We start from the raw sequence: 18,446 nt of genomic DNA, 5'->3' as shown, positions 1-18,446 counted from the left end.
AGTCAACCTCCCCCGGCCCCTCCCCCCTGGCCTGCTGGCCCCGATTGCCTGATCCAGGCCTGCAGGCCAGCCTCCCATAGTCCCACCACTACCCATCCCCATGCACAAATTTGTGCACCAGGCCTCTAGTATAATTATATTAGATTATGCACATAGGAATATTTGTTAGGTAGAATTAAAGTACTCCCTGACACTTTTCATTAATCTGTCAGATTTATTGAAAATAAAGTAAATTTCTTTTTACCTAAAATGACATATTCAGATAGATCAAGGATGCTGTTCATCTGTCAAATACTATATTGCCAATTTTTAGTAAAGGGGGTTTGGGAGCAAAGTGATTAATAGATTGTTGTAAGAATTTTAAAAATGGTGATATAATAATTCTTTTGAAAAGTACTTTCAGCCGAAACCGGTTTGGCTCAGTGGATAGAGCGTCGGCCTGCAGACTGAAAGGTCCCAGGTTCGATTCCGGTCAAGGGCATGTACCTGGGTTGCGGGCATATCCCCAGTAGGAGATGTGCAGGAGGCAGCTGATCGATGATTCTCTCTCATCGACGTTTCTAACTCTCTATCTCTCTCCCTTCCTCTCTGTAAAAAATCAATAAAATATATTTAATAAAAAAAAAGTACTTTCAAAAGCATTTATAATAATTTAATATTTATTTATAAATAAATATAAACAAAAAAATTATAAATAGTTTGATATGCAGTTCTATAAATAAAAATTTTCAGGTAATGTAAATATGTAAAAAACAAATTTTGAAAATTTTAAATTAAGAGTAATTGGAGTTATTAGTATTGATTATGTTTTGATGAAATTCTAAATTTGTTTGAATTCATGAATTTACACAATTTTTAGAAGTATTTTTAGTCATATTGAAGTTTGATGAATTGTATGAATTTACACAATTTTTAGAAGTATTTTTAGTCTTATTGAAGTTTAAAGTATATAAATTTGTTGCTGTGTAATGAATTATGCTTAGTTTTACATTCTGTTTACTTTTATGCCTTTTTAAAAAAATATTTCCCCAGCAGATTGTAAGCAGGCTTGTTCAGATTCGTGACTATATTGCTAAAGCTAGTTCCATGCGGGAAGATCTTGTAGAGAAAAATGAAAGATCTGCTAATGTTGAGCGCCTTACACATCTAATAGATCACCTTAAAGAACAAGAAAAGTCGTATATGAGATTTCTCCAAAAAATCCTTGTAAGTTATGGACCTTTCAAATAATGTATTGGGTTATTTTTTAGTATATCAGTGTACATGTACTGATGACATTCTGTGCCACGTCAGAGGAGTTGATATATTTCAGAAAATCGTGCCATCCATTATAACATTTTACTGCCCTTTTTAATAGTTGTATGATTTATACCACTAAAATATTTCAGGCTAGAGAAAATGAGGAGGAGGATGTTCGGACTATAGATTCAGCTGTGGGATCTGGTTCTGTAGCTGAGAGCACATCGCTAAACATAGATGTGCAGTCTGAGGCTTCAGATACCACGGTAAGCGGCTTTTGGTAATTAAAGTGCTAGAAGTGAAGATTTAAACTTTTCTCCCATTTTTCAAGATTATATTTTTATAGGCATTCCTTAATGAAAAGTATATTTCAGGGAAGAAACTTCAAATTGTTAATGCTGACTGTATTCTTTTTAAACCTGGAAGTTTAAAAGTTTTATTAACATTAAAATATAGTTTTAATGGTTGATTTTAAAATCTAATAATTTCTGATTTTCAGCTTACAGAAACAAGGTTTTTCTAGTTTGTTTTGTTAAGCACAAGTTTACTCATTTTGAACAGCATTGGGAAAGTTTAAATTCATCATGGATATAAGAGCTATAAGTATAGAGTATCACTGCTTAGCATATTGTCTATTTCAAGTTGCCAAGTTCATTTGCCATTGAGGACTCATTTTAAGGCTATTAGGATTTTTCATTTTTCAGGTTAGTCTCTAGGAACTGTAGCAAATCAGATGACTGAAAAATTGAGATGAAAATTGGACAAGGTAGTATTTTCATTGTTATTTATTCACACAGAGAAAAATACTATAACTTCTGACTCTACAAAATGAGATTTCTTAAAATATATCTTGAAAAATAATCAGGATTTTACAGAATTTTGAGGAAAGATTTGTAAAATACACTTAGTTCAGAGACATTAGTGTGCTTTAAAACTATTTTGCTTTCAAGTATTTTTATTTTAATAGATGCACCTATAACTGTGCATTAGTAAACTTCAAAACCTGTTACCACTAAAGCTTTTCTTGTGAAACATGGTATATGTATATCTTTCATTCCACATACTATTCAGCATTAGGAATTTGAAGGTTTGTTTCCTTTTAGTATTGACCTGCATATTAGTAGTTTCTTATCTGCCTCCTTTCTCTCCCCTGCCCTTCTTAATTTAAAGAGGAAATTTGAATTTTTTTCTCTACACTATTTTCACTAGGAGATATTCAGAGGGCTTGATCAAAATAATTGTAGAAGGATGGATTCTAATGAGGAAATTGTTTTTCTGTTTATAGTGGTGCTGGGAATAATTTCTTCCTCACCTTTCATTCCAGCAGAAATGGAAGGGTTGGGGCCTATGGGTAAAGGAATTCTGTTGGGGATGGGTGGGAAATGGTATAGTTGGTTATTACAATTTTTATATAGTGCTCACCATGAAGACAATTTTTTTATAACAAAGTCATATTGAAGTTGATTAATAACATAGCAACATAAATGTTAAAATATGCATCAGCAGTTGTATAACTTGGAAATTGTCTAGGATAAGATAATTACAATAAGCAATAGTCTAGTGTATAGAAATTTAAAAGTTGTAAGTTTATTGACACTTGTGGGAGGGTGGATTGATTTTTTAAAGAATAGACGTAAATTTTCTGTATTTATAAGGGTGACTTGTATGTTAAACAGGAGTTTGTGTTAAGAAATTAATATGCTACACTATTTAATAAAGGAGGCATCTTTTAGTCTGAGAATTCGGCCGTTCATTGAGGACAAACTAGGGAATTCAGCTTCACAAGAACAGGTTTCAGACATTGACGTTACTACAAGTCCAAAAGGGAAAGGTGACAGACCTCCTCAGAATGACAGGGAACTGAGGCCTAATAGGAAATATAGCCGAAAACGTGGATTTCCCTCAAAGGTATATACTTCACAATATTAACTTGGGAAGTCTGTAAATGAGCAACTCTTTTGTTCATATTTTCTCCTCCTTATTTGCTTTTCTGTTACTGCTATTTTACTTAAATGTGTTACAAACATGGTTAATTATATTGTAATTTGCTTTAGTAAAATGCTGTTTTTTAATGTTTTTATTCTTTTCTGCTTTCTTATACTCCTCTCCAGGGGTTAAATTTTGCAGATGTTTTGAATTTGCATTAACAAAGGACCTGAAACTTAGTCCATTTTTCCTTTGAGAACTCAAAATGTAATGCATTTTTTTTTTTTGCTATTGAGAATTCAAAATAGAGCCAAATATCTGCCTTGACCATTACTTGCCTTTTGGTTTGTAGTTTTGTTCCTATTGGAAACTCCTTCCATTCTTGTTTTGTTGTTTTTCTGTGTGTGTGAAAAATACTTAATCCAGTTGACTTTGTTTGCTAATGTTTTTGCAATTCTTTTCCTCCAGTGTTTGCTCTAAATGTTTTTTTCTTTTAATTTTTTATTATTTGCATAACGGCACTCAGTAAATGTTTAAAGACAACTATTTGTGTAGTTCCAGTTAAACAGTTTGAATAAAAATAGCATTTCTAAAGGTGCTCATATCCATTTGGCAAGAATAAAGGGCTATTTTAATAAGTGAGTATAGATAAGACTAATTTCATGTTTTATTACTAGCTTATTACCTAGGATTAGTCTTTCTTTTATGTATATTTTTTTGTTATGTACATATTTTTTTGTGTGTGTCTGTTTAAAAATGGCAAAGCTTAACTTCTAGGTGTCTTTTTTTTTTATGGCTCCCACAAGAGTTTGAAGATACAGATTAAAGTCAGCTTTGGTGATATTACTATAAAATGTTAAGCAAAAGGTACCCCAATTGAACAGAAAAGTCAACAAAGTAGCTGATTATTTTTAAACTACTGGCATTTGAGAAGAGAAGAGAAAGTGAACGTGAAACACAGTAGATACTCTTTGGAACTAATGTTCTTTAAGTCTTCTAAATAGTGACAAAGAGAACTTAAGAGTTGATAATTACTATAGCATAGTATTTGCCAGTTCTTTCCCTAAGACATTGCATATACCAGTATGTAATGTAAGATATTACATATACTTTTAAAAACCACCTTCCTTATTTTAAGTTTCTTTTAATAACATCCTTGTAAATGAATATTATTCTCCTGAACTTCTTGGAGTTTATTTTAATTTGAGTCTCTTTAATTGTTTGATTCTTAGGGCCATCCTAGAGTAGTTCTATCAGTACTCTTCATAAAATTATTTTAATTTCTCAGAAAAAATTCATAATTCCAACCAACTGACTTGATTCTTTCTCTGCTATGCAGAATCTGTCATTCTTCCTACCCCACCTTCATTCCTTCCTTAACATCCATCGAAATGTAGTATTCTATTAGAAGAGTAGGGGGAAAAGTTGAGATCTTACCTGAGATTCAACATAATGGAAAATGAATATTCTGAAGTTGCCTACAAGGTCAGAGTCCATTTTATGGATTATTTTATAGATAGGATGACATTTGGCATAGTTTTAAACAGAAGCCTTTTCACAAATACTTACGTCCTCATTGTTTTCCCATTCTCATCTTTTTCCTTACCCTTAATCCTAGCTCTTAGAAAATTTATAGGCTTTTAAAAATATTTTTAGTTTTTTCTAGTTTTTTTCATGTCTAACTTTGTCTCCCAAATCAGATTATGCTTCTTCAGAGATTGTACCTTAGACCTCTGTGTTTACAACTATCTAAATGCATAATTTTGGAGCAGATAGTATGGTGTTAAAAACTCAAAATAGGACCTAGGAATTTTACTTCCCTGAACTGTGATATTGGATAAATCATAGCTTTATTTTCTCTGGGCTTTTAATTCCTCATCTTTCACATAAAAAAATAAAGTTGGAGTGCATATTTATCTGAAGTGCTGTTTAGCTTTAAAAATACATTTGCATTCATGAAGAATATTGGAGGAGCCTCAGCTAAGTAGAGGAAACTTGGGGTTTTCTGAAATCAGACTGTTAACCTGTATGTAACTCAGGATTTCATGCCCCAAGTCATTTTATTAAATTTGTAAACTAAAAGCATGCTTGTTGAAAGTGACTCAGAAAGGTTAGTATGGTTTGAAGGGTGGATTTAGGCTTGGCTTCTTTTTTGGGTTTCTGTTCCATGCACCATCCTCTTGATGTTCTTATCCCTAAGTATTTTTATTTCCATTTTCTTGTCTTCCCTTTATATTTGCTAGTAGTCCCCACCGACAGCCCTTAGTTCAGTTTTTGAAGTATTGTTCTGAAATGGTATTTTTTATGGATGCAAAAGTTATTAAGCAGTAATAAAACCTCACTAATGTAAAAAATTGTTTGGGAATGCATCTCTGGATTAGTGAAAAGTCTGAAGGTAATTGTGTTTACTTTAGTAAATAGTTCAGAATTCTTTATAATTAGAATATCAAAGTTTTGCAAATAGATGTGACTAACGGGTTAAAGTTAATTCAAAAAGTTTGCTTTTTAAAGTGTAAAAGTCCATAATATTATGTTGTTTAGTAAACTCTTTAGGAATAGATAGGTTTCACGTTACCTTGAGGTCTGAACTATTTTTGAGAGAGGGGAGGATTTTTAAATTAGGTGGAACTATATACATTCTTGAAAGTTTTCTTTTTTCCTAGATCACAGTTTACTTTATTTGTGCAATGTTTCTTCTCCTAATTAATTGCCATTGATTCTTTGCTGGGATATTTGATATCGGTCTGGAGACATTTCTCTTAGTCATTCCATTAAGATCTGTACCTATTTTTGCTCTGGTTTTACATTTTACCAGTGACTTTGGACTTAGATGAAATTATTTTGGATCAAGTCTGAGAAAGTTAACTATAGTTACCCCTCACTTTCAAATTCTTTTTTTTTTTTTTAGATATAAATAGTGTTGAAATAAGCCAGAAGAAGATGAGTTATGACAGGAAAGAATGTAACATACGTTTCTGAGTTAAAGAAGCATTTTACATAAATAATATGTAGAATCATTAAACTTTTAAAATATAAGATTTTTAAAAAGCATATCTATGATGAAAAATATTATGGTAAATAGTTCAGGCATAATTTGGTTTATAATTTATTGTTCCCTAGTTATATTTAAATTTGTCTCTGCTTAGTTGACTTAATTTTTCTTGTTGGGTTACATATGAATAATTTTAAGTTTTTAAAACTTAGTTTTTAAATAATCTGATCCTCTACTTTTAGGCAAAGATGCTGGCTACTTTGGGGGGGAATATCAGAGTATTCTAAATGAACTTATTTTTGAAAAAAAAATTTTTAATACAAAATATAAAATTTCTGCTTTACTTTTGCTTGTATAATGTGATGTGAGTAAATTAAAGCCTTTCACATCAGATTATCAAATGAAATATGTGTTTTTAAAATTGTTTGGTGGGTTTTTTTTAAACATCTCTTAGGAGTGGGGCAAAACTTTTGTTTTTTAGTTTTTAGTGTAGTTTTTTAAAAATTCTTTTTCAAGGATACTTTTAGAGCATTAGCCTCGTGTGATTTGCTCTTCCTTTTCTGTAAGGCCTGGATCCCTCCTTTATTTGTGTATATGTAGGTGTTTATAGCTCCTTTTGCCTTTTAGCCTTCCTGTCTTTTATTGTATGCCTTTTTCTTTATTTTCCTTTTGTTGATTCCTCTTTATGCTAAGCCATTGCTTATGGTCTTTGACTATGAAATTACTTATCTACCTTCTCTTAATATGGCAGGCTCCCTGTGTTACCATTTTTTTTTTCTTAAAGTGTACTAAACCTGTGTCTAGGGTTGTATATTTAGTACTAATTTATTATTTATGTATGTACTTTACCATTGGTAATCAAAACGGAAACCTGAATTTTAATAGATATAATTGTCGTTGGTCTTATTTTCCAGGCCAGAGATCCTCAGCAGGAACCTATGGAAGATATAGAAAATTTGAAGAAACAACATGATTTATTAAAAAGGATGTTACAGCAGCAGGAGCAACTGCGAGCTCTGCAGGGAAGACAAGCTGCTCTTCTTGCTCTGCAACATAAAGCAGAGCAGGCTATTGCTGTGATGGATGACTCTGGTATGCCACAGTCTTAGAATGTTGTTTTACAAGCAAGGCGTGATAGTACTGCAAGGTGGATGCTGGTTATTAGATAGTCAGATCTTGATCATTGACGAGTTTAGAAACCTAAATATAAGGCTTACCTTGTCCTGTACTTTTCTCTGGTTATGCAGAAAAGATTGCAGGGGCAAATCCTGGCCATCCTACTGTACCGGGCAGACAGCCATCTCGCTCTCCTTTTCATCAGAGAGTACCCTTACGAGGTAAAAGGGACAGGCTGTAGTTCTGTTTTTGTACCTCAGACTGATAGTGCTGTTAATGCTTTTATTTCCACCTTTTGTACTTCATTTAGGTAGGATTGCTGTATTTTACTTGCCTCCCAAGGAAGGGTTAAGACCTTAAGTAAGATGGTGATTAGATTAGATTTGTAGAGCTTTTTTAGCTTCTGAGGTTACTAGTAGTTCTGTTATTTCAATTAGGTATCCAATTGTGTACAGCAGTTCCTTTGGGCTATGTTTTTATCCTATACAGTCTTCCTGAGACTCAGAAATATTCTTTTTTTCCCTAATAGTCATATATCACTTAGGTGGAAATTTTATTGCATTGTTTAGTATTGAGTTTAATTTGTCTCATCACCTTCAAACCTAAGTGTTTAATCTTCATTAAGTTGGAAACAAATTGTTACTTTTTAAAACTCAGGTAATATTTTCTAGTAGTCTGTCATCCCATTCTAATAACTTATCACCCTGTGGGCTCTCCATTTTAGGTCCTCACTGAAGTTAACCTTGTTACTTGATTTATCCTGCTACTCACACCCATCCCACTGGCTCAGCCCTCTGATATGCATAATTTAATTTTTCCCTTTTCAAAAGGAACTTTATAACTTGCAAGTAACTTACTCTTTTATAATAAGTATATAGTCGTATAGTTGTACATATAGTAGTAATTATAAGATTTTTAAAAAATCCTCACCAAGTCTATGCTTATTGATTTTTAGAGAGAAAGGAAAGGAGAGAGAGAGAGAGAGAGAGAGAGAGAGAGACAGACAGACAGACAGACAGACACAGGCAGAAACATTGATCAGTTGCCTCCCATAATCACCCCCACCAGGTATGGAACCCTCAGCTTAGGTATGTGCCCTGACCAGGAATTGAACCCGCAACCTTTTTGTGCACAGGGTAATGCTCCAATCAACTGAGCTTCTTGGCCAGGGCAATAATTACAAGATTTTTATTCCCACTTTCCGTTTTAAAATTCAAAGTATCATTAACTTTTATATTTAGGAAAAACATATTTTACTAATGACCAATACTAGTTTGGTTAATAATATACTTTTAAACATTTTTCAGATTTGGAGTGTTAGATTTCAGAGACTTTCCTGTAATAGTTATATTATTTGACATAGTTAAGTTTATGTCATCTCATTTGATTATCACAAAATTGTAGGTTAGTCTCAGGAGCTTTTCTTGTTTTCTCACTTTATAAAGAAGGACCTCCAACACAGAGTTTGTGATTTCCATAAGCTTATAGGAAATTTTAGTAGCATCAGATCTCTTGAGTTTTAGGTCAGTGGTCTTCTGTTTATGAACTTTTATTTTTAAGTAAGCAGATAATCTATTTTTTAAAAGGAGAAAAATGTGTACTGTCATGAGGCAGGGACCAGGAATAAGAGTTTTAATTTATTTGATATACTGTTTCAAAAAGAACTTTAGGTTAATAATCTTAAGGCAGATTTACTCTTGTATTTATGGAATTTTGCAGAGAAATACTGATGGAAAGCCACAGTTGTTAAATTTAATTTTCTGGAATGTAAGAGGCAACGTAATTGTCCTGGGAAAGAGTACTCCTTTCATCATTTAACTAGAAAGCTGTGTGTTATCTAGACTGTAATTTCTTCCTTTTTAAAACATAGTTTGGACTAGCTGTGTGGGATTCTCTGCAGCCCTGAAATTCAAATTTCTCAATAGAAAAAGCTAGTATTTTCCTTTTAAACAGAAACAGTTTATAGCCAGTGTCTCATTTAGAGCTAGGATAAGCATGGGGTGGCTGGATAGTAGAGCACCAACTGTTATCAAAATTGTCATCAGAATACTGCCTTAGGAAGGAAGATAAAAACTACGGTTTTTTAGTATGACTAGTAGCACAAGCAATTACTTCAATAAATTATCTGTTCTATTGCAGGGGTCAGTAAACGATGGCCAACTCGATTTGGCCCACTACCTGCAATAAAGTTTCATGGAATATAGCCATGCCCATTTGTTTATGTATTTTCTGTGGTTACTTTTGCCCTATAATGGCAGGGTTGAGTAGTTGAAACAAATATTGTATTTCTGTAGAGCTTAACATATTTAATACTATCTGTATTTTGAAGAAAGTTTGCTAGCCCCTGAACTAGAGCGTCATTTGTTAGTGGAGATGGGAATTGAGACCTATCAGAATCAGCTGTTCTTTTTTAGACAAGTACTTTCCCTAACACAGCCTCGACCCAGTCTGCTAGACCTGTCCCCATCCTCCATTCAGTCACTGTTCTTAATTAGGATGTAAAAGTATTCCTCCTCAAATGTTGGGACAGAAAAAGATGAACCACTATCTTAGAGTTTTGTCATTTTCCCTTTATTTTCAGATTAGATGGAAATGATAAAATGATTGGTTGACAGATAAATCAGGGTTAACTAGTTTCAAATTATGTTAGTGGACGTTTTTTTAAGTCCTGTTTCCCCAAAATTTATTTTTAGTTTCTCATAAATTAAGGTGGTGTATTTATTTGCTTTAATTAATAGTTCTTAATTTTTCTTTCCAGTTGTAACAGAAAATACAGGAAGTCTATCTGGAGTTAGTATCACATCTGAACTACATGAAGAATTGAATGATTTAATTCAGCATTTTCATAATCAGCTTCGTGATTCTCAGGTAACAATTTTTTCACGATAGTTGAGTGTAAAATCACATTAATTAAAACAGTGGAGTTCAAACCTTATTGAGCATAAGTATCATCTGATACGATTGTTAAAATAATGTAGATTTCTATTCAGTAGGATTCTTCACACCTTTACAATTATGATTCATACATTTAGCGTGGGTTTTTTCCATGTGTGCTAGTGCTTGTAGTCTAGGGACTATACTTTGAGAAACAATAAATTAAAGGAAAATCTATTTTGAATGAAGTGATTAGTGAAATTTTCCCTTTGTGTGCTACTGAATAACACGTTCTTTTTGCCTCTCAAAGATAAATGATCACAATCTTTAAACTTGTTTTCTTTGAATCTGTGTCCTTGTAATAATTTCTAACAATTTTAAGAAAGTTCTTAAGTTTAATTTCGGAGTTAATAAGTTCATAATTTATTGACCTTTTAAAATAATTATGTAAATGCAAACTTTTCAGTCTGTGGGCCTTGAGTAAGAAAGGTGAATTAATACCTCTCCAGTGGAATTGAGTATGATTGAAGAGGCACAATCACCTGTCTGCTGAACAACTAAAAATAAGAGAATATGGCCCAAACACTTTGGGGAGTTATTTAGCAATATCTAATACATACTTTTCAGGAATCCTGCAATGTCCCACCTTAAGAAATTCTATGTTCACAAGGAGACATGTTATGTATAAGAATGTTTATGCAGCATTGTTAATAGCATAAAAATAAAAAGCAACCTAAATGTTCATCCATGAACAGGAAAATGGACTAATAAGTTTGTATGAGTACATACATAGGTATTACATACTAAAAGCGTGTTAATATCTTTGGAGAGAGTAATGGGGTTGGGTATTTTTATGTATAGAGTTTTAGCTGTATTTATGAGGTTATAGTTCTCTTTAAAAAAGAAATTGATGCAAATGTGGCGAAACGGTAAAATTTGACTGAGCTCAATGGCATTTATTCAATACCGGCCTGCACCCTCTCTCAGTCTGGGACTCCTTGGGGGATGTCCACCTGCCGGTTTAGGTCTGCTCCCTGGGGCCCAGCAGCCCAGGAGCACTCGGGGGATGTCCGACTGATGGCTTAGGCCCGCTCCTCGGGGATGGGCCTAAGCCATCAGTCAGACATCCTTAGCGCTGCCAAAGAGGAGGGAGAGGCTCCCGCCACCGCTGCTGTGCTTGCAGCCATTAGCCCGGCTTGTGGCCGACTGGAGCTCCTCTTGTGGGAGCGCACTGACCACCAAAGGGAAGCTTCTACATTGAACGTCTGACCCCTGGTGGTCAGTGTGTATCATAGCCATCGGCCGTTCCGCCATTAGGGTCAGTTTGCATATTACCTTTTTATTATATAGGATATGATTCCCTAAGTCTTAATGGATTTTTGAAAGGTTTCATACTTTATTTTAAATAGAGGAACATAGGAAAGAAGTGGTAGGAAAGACTTTGATAGGTTTAAGAAATTAAAAGTTTATGGTGGTGGTAAGAGAGGGATTGATAAGGCTTATTTTGTATAAAGTGTGGCACTGTGTAGTCATTGTGTGTCTATAAAACTATATGTTAGCCGAAACCGGTTTGGCTCAGTGGATAGAGCGTCGGCCTGCGGACTGAAGGGTCCCAGGTTCGATTCCGGTCAAGGGCATGTGCCTGGGTTGTGGGCACATCCCCAGTAGGAGATGTGCAGGAGGCAGCTGATCTATGTTTCTCTTTCATCAATGTTTCTAACTCTCTATCTCTCTCCCTTCCTCTCTGTAAAAAATCAATAAAATATATTAAAAAAAACAAACAAAACTATATGTTATATTGACACAAAAGGAAGCACTATGCAATTTAGGAATAAGGAAGGCATATACTTACCCACCATACAACCTAGGCAAATATATATCTCTCGGGAAGAATATTTATTTTTTATATATTTTTATTGATTTAAGGGAGGGAGAGAGAGATAGGATCATTAATGATGAGAGAGAATCATTGATCAGCTACTTCCTGCACACTTTCTACTGGGGATCAAGCCTGCAACCTGGGCATATGCTCTTGACCAGAATCAAACCCAGACCCTTCAATTCGCAGGCTGATGCTCTATCCACTGAGCCAAACCAGCTAGGGCACTCTTGAAGAATTTTTATGCCTTTTAAAAATGAGAATGCAACCTTTAATTACCTTAGTCTTTATTTTTCTCCTCTTTTTTTATAAGCCTCTACCTGTTCCAGATAATAGGAGACAGGCAGAAAGTCTTTCATTAACTCGGGAGGTTTCCCAGAGCAGGAATCCAGCAGTTTCAGAACATTTACCTGATGAGAAAGTTCAACTTTTTAGCAAAATGAGAGTGTTACAGGAGAAGAAACAAAAAATGGACAAACTGCTTGGAGAACTTCATACACTTCGAGATCAACATCTCAACAATTCATCATGTAAGTAAATCTGGCTTAGTGATATTAGGTAGAAAACACATAAGTATAATGGCAGCATATAAGTAGTTCCTTAGTAAATAATTTGGTGAGTGAATGAACACATAGTTCCTCAAGAAAATTACAGTTTTTTTGTGGGGAGATAAACTTGCATGTGAAAAGCTTTTAAATAATAAGGCAGTATGATTAAAGCCAAATAGATGTCAGATCTGTTCTATAATTCAGCAGAGGGGAAGGATAAAGTTAGACCTTGAAAATTGGGAGAATTTAAGGGAAAAGTAGAAGGTAATTAGGTGCTTAGACATAATAATACTGCAATTTTAACGTATTCAAAATTTTCCCTTAAAAACTAATCCAAATTAATACTTGGTTTAAAAACACGAAAGTATTTATACCAAAAAAAGTGAGATATAAAAATTTTTTATATAGTACTTAATAGTTCAATGCAGAAATCCCAAAACATCCTTTTAAAAAATATGTAACTAGTCATCTCATGTGGGAACAGGAAAGGCAGTAATCATCCTAGTTATACTTTAGAAACTGTCTTTTCTGCTTTGCAGATGTTTTACTTGCCTCTGTCTAAGATATAGTTGCTAATTTTTCATTTGCTATCCTCATCTTCACAAGCCTGGTTCCTGCCTTTTGCCCAAACAGTCGTAGGAGCTCTAGCATTAGAAATGGAGTCAATAGGGTCAGGCTCAGTTGGTCATTATTCTTTAGCATTCCAGCTGTTCTCTAACTAAAGAAAAAACAAGGGATAGAAATATTTCTGGAGTCCCCGTTTCTTCTCTTGCCAAGTTCAAAAGAATCTTAGTATTCCTACCCTGAAACATACTCCTTTTCCCTGACCTCTGTTAGTCTGCTAGAGTATAAACTAATCCCAACACTTATCCTTCCTAAACAGATTAACACAACTAAGAAAACCTTAACATTTGAAAGTTGTATTTAAGGCCTTGTGATCAGTGTTATTCACATGGAAAGTAGCACACTGCTTACTGTTGATGCCAAAAAGTCATTTTCTCCCCACTGGAAAACTGCAAAGCAGCAGCAAAGGTAGAGCAGCCCAGGAATAGAGTGAAGAGACTACTGGAAAGCAGCTGTAGCAGTTGATGATGTAGGCAACAAGTAGTGATGTTGCTGTGAGAAAGAGACAGATGCCAATAGTTTTAAAGTGGTGGAAGACAGAGAAGTAGAGAAATTCATCATCTTCATTTACTGCCCTTGAAGGCATAAGATAACCTTTGTCTGATCTGTGTGAACAGAAAAATAATTAAAATGTAATGGTTAAAGGACTACAGAGGATGAGCTATCATTAATTTGAATGTTTTATTGCCAAGTAGTATTTCATAGTATGGATATACCACAGTCACTTTAACAATTTTGCTTTATTTTTTGGAATAAGGAAAGTTTTGTCTTGGAGACCGGATGTAATTTCCTCTGAGCTATGGATTTGGTAGTCTCTTAAGGACATACTATGCTAGGGATGCTTTATAAAGATTTGTGGACGATGTATTGCACATCATACACAGTGGCCTTGATGAACTTAACCCAGAAACAAGTTTATCAGGGGCTTTAACAAGGAATACTGTTCTTTTTAAAGGTAGAATATCATAGTTCTTGTCAATTTTCATCTTGTCTTTCGTTCTTCTTTCTGTTTTAACTATATTTGGTTGAGCATCATGTTTATAAGTGGTCTGGATGTTAATATTATTAAGTTTCTAAAATTTATGCAGAATTTAAGATGTTAATGACTTCCACTTTTTATTTTTCTACATCCAAACAAACTATAAATAAATGTTTGGTGCCATATTTGTTTTTGGTAACTTTTTTTTGTATGTGTGTAGTTGTGCCTTCTTCAGCCTCTCCACAAAGGAGTGTGGACCAAAGAAGTACAACTTCAGCTCCCTCTGCTCCTGTTGTCAATGGAGAATCCAATAGCCTCCCGTCATCAGTTCCTTACCCTGCCGCTTCTCTGGTTTCTCAGAATGGGAGTGAAAATGAAGGCCATCTAAATCCAACTGAAAAACTCCAGTAAAACACTTTTACAGATATTGTTAAATAGATTAGAATTGGATAATGGGGATAAGTTCTGGGTTTATTTAATATGTTAAGCATTCTTAAGTGATATGGTAGTACAAGTGTGTCTAGGTGTTATATGAGCAATCTTTAGGCTTTCCAAGAGGTATGTGACATTGTAATACAGATCATTTCTATGAGCAAATGTATTCCAGTTTTCAAATAAAGAATTAGAAACAGCTGAACTACAGTTAAAATAATCAAGTGGTTTAGAAGCTGGCTTTATAATCAAATAGCTCTGTATGTGTGTCTTTTAAGGCTCTATGACTGTGGACAAATAACTTACTCTCATTTAACCTCTGTTTCTTCATCTGCGAAATAGGGATAATAATATACTTGTTCACAGAGGTGTTTTAAGGATTAAAAAGCATTGGCATGCCTCCTGGCACTTAATAAAAACTTAAGCTGGTCATTTTTTGGTAAACATATGACATACTTTATAGATTTCTGTGTTATAGGAACCATCTGCAAATGCTCAATAATGCTTGCATACCTGATTTGCCTGAGAGCTAGTATTCAAATTGTTTTGTACTTCTCATTTTGGATACATATTAAGAAATCTAGGAATATTTCTGACATTGAGTTTTAAGCTGTTAACATCCATACCTGCTTAAAATGAACACTTGGAACTCTTTAATATGCTTTTGTCCCTAACACAGCATGAAAAATATAAAGGGATGAGATTTTGAGTAGACTATACTTGAAATTAAATTATTTATAGGCATAGCCCCTAGATATTTGACTAGACTTAAGTTTTGTTTGTGTTGGCTGCTATTACATGAAAATAATGCATGTTTTACTTTGCTAAAATAGTTATTAATATTACATATATATGTGTTTTTTATCAGGAAGTTAAATGAAGTTCGGAAGAGGTTGAATGAACTAAGAGAATTAGTTCATTATTATGAACAAACATCAGATATGATGACAGATGCTGTAAATGAAAACACAAAAGATGAAGAAACTGAAGAGTCAGAATATGATTCTGAGCATGAAAATTCTGAGCCTGTTACTAACATTCGGTAAAAACTTTTATTTGACTTTTCTCCTGTAAGTCATGCTGTTTTGGTCAGTGTAATCTTAATTGCCTTGTGTAAAAAATAGGGAAGAGTTGAGTATAGTAGTTTAGTAAATTTGCTATTTGTTAGATCAAATGCAAGTAAATTACAAGAAGTATCTAAATTAGCATTTTTCTACCTCTTTAATTTTAGGTATAATTTTGATTTTTCAAATGTTTTAAGTTTCTAAATTGCAGAAGTTAATGAAAAGCAAGAACCAAATATTCATTGTATGAATTTAAATGTGGAAAAACCAATGGTGTTCATAGTTTGGAAGTACTTTATCAGCAGTTCTAAACCTTGGTTGTTGTTGTTATTATTATTTTTACCTTAAATAACTAAGCTGTTTTCTTTTTTTTAGAAATCCCCAAGTAGCTGCCACCTGGAATGAAGTAAACAGTAATTCCAATGCACAGTGTGTTTCTAATAATAGAGATGGCAGATCAGTTCATTCTAATTGTGAAATTAACAACAGATCTGCTGCCAACATAAGGGCTTTAAACATGCCTCCTTCTTTAGGTATGATTGACTCTATTCACAGAAATTATTGCCATATTGTTCTTGGGAAGTAGATTTTTCATTAGTACTCAAGTTTATGAAATTACGGATTTCAATGGTACCTGTTTTCAGCAGATTGTCGATATAATAGAGAAGGAGAACAGGGGATTCATGTTGCACGAGGTGAAGATGATGAGGAGGAGGAAGAAGCAGAAGATGAGGGTGCTAGTGGAGCTTCATTGTCTAGTCACAGGAGCAGTGTGGCTGATGAGGCTCCCGAGGATGCTGAATTTGAACAGAAGATCAATAGACTTATGGCTGCAAAACAGAAACTTAGGCAATTGCAAGATCTTGTTGCTATGGTACAGGCAAGTACTGCTTGGTTTTTAAAAAATAGTACAGTCTTATCAGATAAAATTTATATATTTTGACAATTACATGGCATAATTATACTATTACATATTTATATATTAAGTTCTTGCTATATGCCAGCTTTATTTATTTATTTTTTTAAAGTATATTTTATTGATTTTTTACAGAGAGGAAGGGAGAGAGATAGAGAGTCAGAAACATCGATGAGAGAGAAACATCGATCAGCCGCCTCCTGCACATCCCCCACTGGGGATGTGCCTGCAACCCAGGTACATGCCCTTGACCGGAATCGAACCTGGGACCTTTCAGTCCACAGGCCGACGCTCTATCCACTGAGCCAAACCGGTTTCAGCCTATATGCCAGCTTTAGATGTTTGGCACTTAAATTTAGTTTTTAACTACTGTTGACATACAATATTATATTAGTTTCAACTGTACAGAATAATGATTAGACATATTTTATGAAGTGATCAGCTCAATAAGTGTAGTACCCATCTAATACTATATGTAATTATTATAATATTATTGACTATATTTCCTATGCTGTACTTTATTTATATTCTTGTGACTACTTTTGTAACTGCCAGTCTGCACTTAATTAATCCTTTTCACCCATGGCCTCAACCTCCCCTCCCATCTGGTGACTATCAGTTTGTTCTCTGTATCTTTGAGTTCATTTCTATTTTGTTTGTTCTTTTATTTTGTTTTTTAGATTCTACATATAAGTATTATTTACAGTTTGCTTTTTTTCTCCACTTCACAATGTCTTGGAGAACTTTTCATATTAGTATATATAGTCCCATATAATTACAGATAAATAATTGTGAAATATTATATAGAAAAGTAATTATAAAATATAAATCATACTGCATATGTATGTGTGTGTTTGTGGTATATATTAAATACACCTCTTATTAGCTGCAACAGAGTTTTCTGTAGTATTAACAGACCTTAATTTAGTTAATCTGACTCCTACTGATGTATACTTTTGTTGTTTCTAGTTTTTTACTAGAAATATTCCAAGAATTCCAGTGAATATTCTTGCCCAACTCTCTTTGTGCATTCCAAGAGTATATATTTTTTATTGATTTGTGAGAGAGATTGATTGAGATTAATAAGTTGCCTCCCATATGCTCCTGACTGGAATCAAACCCCTTCAACCTTTTCAGTGTATAGGATGACATTCCAACCAACTGAGCCACTTGCTGCATTTGTGTTTTTCAAGAGTATATAAGAAGTGGAATTGCTATGTTAGATTTTATGCACATATCAATTTTAATGGACACTGCTTAGCTGCTTTCCAAAGTGGCTCTATTAATTGATATCTAAGCAATGGTATATGAGTCCTTTTTCTCACACCCTTGATTACATTTTTTTATATTGATACACTATAGCTTATTTAACCATTATTGGAATTGGTTTTTGGCTTTTTCCAAGTTTTTCCTAATATAAGAAAGGCTTTTCTGTAAACACATGTATACAAACACATGTAAGTGTACATATACACATGTAAATATTTTTTGCTTATACAAATTATATGTGTTGGGTACATAAACTGATAACATTGGTTACCTATGGAGAATGAAGTCAGTTGGGGACAGAGATGGAAAAAGGAATTTACTAAATGTCTTTTTTAGTTTTTGAACTTTGATTATATGACAATATTACCATTAGAAAAAATTAAAACAGCTTCTAAAGCAAATAACAATAATAGGTTGTGCTTTCTTACAATCATTGTACTTGTTAATTACTTTCCCTTTTTTATAAGAGCTCTCATGTATTACCCACAGTGGGAATAACAGAGCAGAAATGATAACTTGGTGGTTTATAGATGAATCAGGCTTATATTGAATGGAGATCTTTTGCTTTAGGGAGTTCCTAGGACCTAA

The 18,446-nt window shown here is 33.7% G+C and overlaps 1 protein-coding gene across 1 annotated transcript in view; it reads left to right on the top strand.

The window, feature by feature from the left end:
- PCM1 (pericentriolar material 1) overlaps positions 1-18,446 on the top strand; it is a 94,775-nt gene that overhangs the window by 16,805 nt on the left and 59,524 nt on the right. Inside the window, exons 6-16 of the mRNA XM_081084715.1 lie at positions 1,036-1,206; positions 1,389-1,505; positions 2,959-3,147; positions 7,072-7,249; positions 7,405-7,494; positions 10,032-10,141; positions 12,340-12,556; positions 14,398-14,584; positions 15,478-15,651; positions 16,049-16,206; positions 16,318-16,553. Coding sequence (XP_080940841.1) covers positions 1,036-1,206; positions 1,389-1,505; positions 2,959-3,147; positions 7,072-7,249; positions 7,405-7,494; positions 10,032-10,141; positions 12,340-12,556; positions 14,398-14,584; positions 15,478-15,651; positions 16,049-16,206; positions 16,318-16,553 — 1,827 coding nt within the window. The remainder of the gene's footprint in view (positions 1-1,035; positions 1,207-1,388; positions 1,506-2,958; positions 3,148-7,071; positions 7,250-7,404; positions 7,495-10,031; positions 10,142-12,339; positions 12,557-14,397; positions 14,585-15,477; positions 15,652-16,048; positions 16,207-16,317; positions 16,554-18,446) is intronic.

The sequence above is a fragment of the Myotis nattereri genome (genome assembly GCF_964212035.1).
Source record: "Myotis nattereri genome assembly, chromosome: 2".
Classification (NCBI taxonomy): domain Eukaryota; kingdom Metazoa; phylum Chordata; class Mammalia; order Chiroptera; family Vespertilionidae; genus Myotis; species Myotis nattereri.
This window is presented reverse-complemented; position numbering and strand designations above follow the sequence as displayed.